General features: G+C 52.5%; 1 protein-coding gene and 1 pseudogene across 1 annotated transcript; both read right to left on the bottom strand.

Moving 5' to 3' along the window:
• Nucleotides 1-204: 204 nt before the first annotated feature.
• On the bottom strand, nt 205-884 carry LOC135821457 (adenylate cyclase, terminal-differentiation specific-like; the record flags this gene model as incomplete). Its single annotated transcript, XM_065334497.1, is given in 2 exon segments — nt 205-743; nt 746-884. Coding segments are annotated over 2 exon segments (678 nt in total), but the record flags the coding sequence as incomplete, so codon positions are not given.
• Nucleotides 885-3,770: 2,886 nt separating this feature from the next.
• LOC135821261 (probable serine/threonine-protein kinase dyrk1) overlaps nt 3,771-5,000 on the bottom strand; it is a 3,607-nt pseudogene continuing 2,377 nt past the window's right edge.

The following is a 5,000-nucleotide window of genomic DNA, read 5'->3' on the forward strand; positions in this document are numbered from 1 at the left end:
TTGTTGTTGTTGTTGTTGTTGTTGTTGTTGTTGTTGTTGTTGTTGTTGTTGTTGTTGTTGTTGTTGTTGTTGTTGTTGTTGTTGTTGTTGTTGTTGTTGTTGTTGTTGTTGTTGTTGTTGTTGTTGTTGTTGTTGTTGTTGTTGTTGTTGTTGTTGTTGTTGTTGTTGTTGTTGTTGTTGTTGTTGTTGTTGTTGTTGTTGTTGTTGTTGTTGTTGTTGTTGTTGTTGTTGTTGTTGTTGTTGTTGTTGTTGTTGTTGTTGTTGTTGTTGTTGTTGTTGTTGTTGTTGTTGTTGTTGTTGTTGTTGTTGTTGTTGTTGTTGTTGTTGTTGTTGTTGTTGTTGTTGTTGTTGTTGTTGTTGTTGTTGTTGTTGTTGTTGTTGTTGTTGTTGTTGTTGTTGTTGTTGTTGTTGTTGTTGTTGTTGTTGTTGTTGTTGTTGTTGTTGTTGTTGTTGTTGTTGTTGTTGTTGTTGTTGTTGTTGTTGTTGTTGTTGTTGTTGTTGTTGTTGTTGTTGTTGTTGTTGTTGTTGTTGTTGTTGTTGTTGTTGTTGTTGTTGTTGTTGTTGTTGTTGTTGTTGTTGTTGTTGTTGTTGTTGTTGTTGTTGTTGTTGTTGTTGTTGTTGTTGTTGTTGTTGTTGTTGTTGTTGTTGTTGTTGTTGTTGTTGTTGTTGTTGTTGTTGTTGTTGTTGTTGTTGTTGTTGTTGTTGTTGTTGTTGTTGTTGTTGTTGTTGTTGTTGTTGTTGTTGTTGTTGTTGTTGTTGTTGTTGTTGTTGTTGTTGTTGTTGTTGTTGTTGTTGTTGTTGTTGTTGTTGTTGTTGTTGTTGTTGTTGTTGTTGTTGTTGTTGTTGTTGTTGTTGTTGTTGTTGTTGTTGTTGTTGTTGTTGTTGTTGTTGTTGTTGTTGTTGTTGTTGTTGTTGTTGTTGTTGTTGTTGTAGCACATTAGAGCTTGCGGTAATGTAGGTTAACACATTGCACAAGCCACCACTTCACACGCGCTCCAGCGGCTTCCAAAGAGCCCGCAGATCCCACGCTATTCATTGATGCATGTCAAGTAACACGTACATGCACGCTGTGGTGGCATGTAACATGCGTACGCCGGAACTCACCTGAACTCGCCAGCCAACCAGCCATATGCGGCTGCAGCACACATCGGAGCTTGAACCCGTAACGCATACACCATACTTCGCGCTGGCCGTATTGCTACTTCATATTTGCTTTGCTTGGGTAGTGAGAAGAACACCGGTTTGTTCCTTTCTCATTTCTCACTCCCTTTCTCTCTCTTTCACCATGCCACGAGGCTCTGTACGAGGAAGCAGACGTGGACGCGGACGCGGGTATGCCGTCGAGGTTACCCGTCGCCGCTCGGGTAGGGCTTCGACCTCGCCATACGCGCGGACTGACGGCATGCGCGCCTTCGCGCCTGATGCCTCCGACACACCGTCAGCAGCTAGTTCAGACTTCTGACCCCGCTCCAGGCACCGACGCTTCTATGCAGGACGAGCCCTCATTGCTCTCCCCGGACATCATTTCCTCAGCCGTTATGAAGATGAACGCCCTCCACCCTCTCCTCGAACGCGTGGAACGCCTGGAGAACAGACAGTGCTGAGTCTGATCTGGAAGCCGATCTCTCCCACGCGCGCGCTCCGCACCCGAAAGATCGCTCCCACGCTCCGAACGTCAAGCTCCGGACCTATCCTGCCCGGAACTTCCAGTTCTATCGGAACCTCCGACTTTGCCAGGACCTCCAGGTCTCTCCAAGCCCTCGGTTCTACCCACACCGCCACGTCGTGCGATTGAAAAAATCCAGCGCGGAGAGTTTGTGGAACTTGAGGAACTCTTGCTGGAAAATTTCAGCTCCCAGGGACAGGAGCCAATACAACTGGTTATAGCTGGCGGCGACATGGCTCAGCTCTCGCTCAACCTCAGCGCAAACCACACGCGCGCCGCGCGCGATCAACGACTTCTCGGCTTGGCTGGAGGCCTGGACGATCTACATGGGCATCGTCGTTCTTGCTCGTCCTGACCGAGCTGATGAGCTCGTCTGCTACCAGCACATACTTTGTACTGCGAACCAAGAGTTCACGACGTCTGCTGTGCTGAACTATGATCGAGCATTTCGCCAACACACCGCCAGCATGGCACTGCGCTGGGACGTGATCAATCAGACGCTGTGGAGTATTCGCCTACTCCGCTCTCCCCGTCTGTCATGCAGACGTCTCCTGTGCTGAACTATGATCGAGCATTTCGCCAACACACCGCCAGCATGGCACTGCGCTGGGACGTGATCAATCAGACGCTGTGGAGTATTCGCCTACTCCGCTCTCCCCGTCTGTCATGCACCAAATGCACGCTCCAAAACAGCCGCGACCGCTGCCTGCCCACATGCCGCAGCTCAACACGCACAGCCCTTTCCATCAGTGGCGGGCAGCACCCGCCAAGACTGTTTTAACTTCAACCGCGGCAGGCCCTGTTCCCGCACACCCTGCGACCGTCTCTACGCCTGCAGCTCATGTGAAGACAAAGGACATGCCGCCACATCCTGCACCAGCACCACCCGCTTCAGGTGGCAGCACCCTGCAGATAGCCACGAGAAGACTTCGAAGCCCACTGAGAAAAAGTAAGCCGACTTCCACTCCCCTGAACACTGTTCGCTTTCACACATTACTGCCTTCCTCGGAATTGTGCTGGACACGGTGCGCATGGAAGCCCGTCTCCCAGACGACAAACCGACGGACCTCCGCGAGCTCCTCAGCGAGCTGTCACGCTGCACCCAGACCACGCAACGCAAACTCGATCACTTCCTGGGGAAACTCTCCTTTGCGTCGAGCGTCGTCGTACCAGGCAGAACATTTACGCGGCGCTTATGGGATATCAACCAGAGGTTTAGCCGCGCCAAGCCCTATTTCCGTATCACTCTGACAGGCATTCCAGCAGCTGGCACCATCGGCACAGCAAGCCCCGGACACTGCAATCCGCCTCCCTCTCCTGGACTGATGCAGGAGGTCGCCGACCTGGCAGCCATGGCAATCGCCCCGACAACACGGCGCACGTACGCCACTGGCGAAAGGAAATTTACGCAATTCTGTGCGTTGCAGAGATGGACGCCCATGCCGGCTACAGACACGATGCGAAGTTGCTTCGCAGCACACAATCGGTTCAACCACAGACAATGCATGTCTACATGGCCGCAGTACGCAACATGCATCTCGAAGCCGGATTCCGAGATCCAATGATGAACGCATTGCTGCCGCCACGTGTTATGCGAGGCATCAAGAGGACGGCGACTGACCCGGCAATCCAGCGCACTCGCCTCCCAATCACCATTGATTTGCTGCGGAAGCTCCTCAGCCTGGACCAACGGCGTCACCAGCAGGACAAGGGCATGCTCAAGGCGGCAATGGTGCTCGCCTTCTTCGGATTTCTTCGATGCGCTGAATTCACTGCGCCTCCAGCCGGGTTTGACCCTGCCACTCATGCCACGCGCCAGGATGTGACTCTGGATGTCACTCAAGGACGCACATATATCCGCTTCCACATCAAGCAATCGAAGACGGACCAACTTCGTCAGGGCCATGCAGATAATCGGTAGTACCACTTCACAACCTTGCCCGGTTGCCGCCCTCCTGGCATATTTTACAGTCTGTCCGTCTGACGCCACTGACGCACTCTTCCGCTACCGCCCCGGGAGACCGCTGACCAGGCAGGCACTGACAGAAGAGCTCCGACAGCTTCTCCCACTCACGGGAACACCCAATTCACGCGATTACGCTGGTCATTCGTTCCGCATCGGTGCCGCCACAACTGCAGCCATGGCGGGTACCCCGGACTGGCTAATCAGGGCAATGGGCTGATGGAGAAGCGACAGTGTCTTGCGCTACATCAGGACAACCGACACAGACATGGGGCAGCTGACCCAAAAGCTGTCAGAGGTACAAGCGCATCACAGAACGCATGGAGGTATGTAAGAACCCGCCACGCGGGCACGCAACTCGCACCCATGCACGTACCCACACGGCTGACCGTTTGGAACAGCACAGCAACTTGCTCTGCTAGGATTGTGCTGACAAACTGCGCTGATAGCAACAACAGTGTCATTCACGTGCATTGCAATGTGTCACAACTTAGCATGGAGGCTGGGCAACCATGGGCCAGCTATCTCCTCTCATCTGGCAATTATCACGGCCTTCGGCCATCACACTCATACTCCCACACTCCTGCCTCCTAACGGGCATTGCACTTCGTGCGTGGGCCGTCCACACTCCGTCCATTTCATGGGCGCCCATCTCATGGGCTGCACTTTGTGCGTGGACATACATACACACTATCATACAGGCCGTCCACACTCCGCCCAGTTCATGGGTGCCCATTTCATGGGCTGCACCTCGTGTGCGTGGGCCGTCCACACTCCGTCCATTTCATGGGCGCCCATCTCATGGGCTGCACTTTGTGCGTGGACATACATACACACTATCATACAGGCCGTCCACACTCCGCCCAGTTCGTGGGTGCCCATTTCATGGGCTGCACCTCGTGCGTGGACTATCCTACATGATTATCACATGCCAGATTCGGTTGCCCAGCACTCCATGAATCCTCCATATGATGTGTGCTCTCCACTGGTCTGCAATAGCGAGTGCATGCGTGTTAATAGCACATTAGAGCTTGCGGTAATGTAGGTTAACACATTGCACAAGCCACCACTTCACACGCGCTCCAGCGGCTTCCAAAGAGCCCGCAGATCCCACGCTATTCATTGATGCATGTCAAGTAACACGTACATGCACGCTGTGGTGGCATGTAACATGCGTACGCCGGAACTCACCTGAACTCGCCAGCCAACCAGCCATATGCGGCTGCAGCACACATCGGAGCTTGAACCCGTAACGCATACACCATACTTCGCGCTGGCCGTATTGCTACTTCATATTTGCTTTGCTTGGGTAGTGAGAAGAACACCGGTTTGTTCCTTTCTCACCCACCCACCTCTTCCCATCTATGAATA

The sequence above is a fragment of the Sycon ciliatum genome, chromosome 7, assembly GCF_964019385.1.
Source record: "Sycon ciliatum chromosome 7, ocSycCili1.1, whole genome shotgun sequence".
NCBI classification, from domain to species: Eukaryota; Metazoa; Porifera; class Calcarea; order Leucosolenida; family Sycettidae; genus Sycon; species Sycon ciliatum.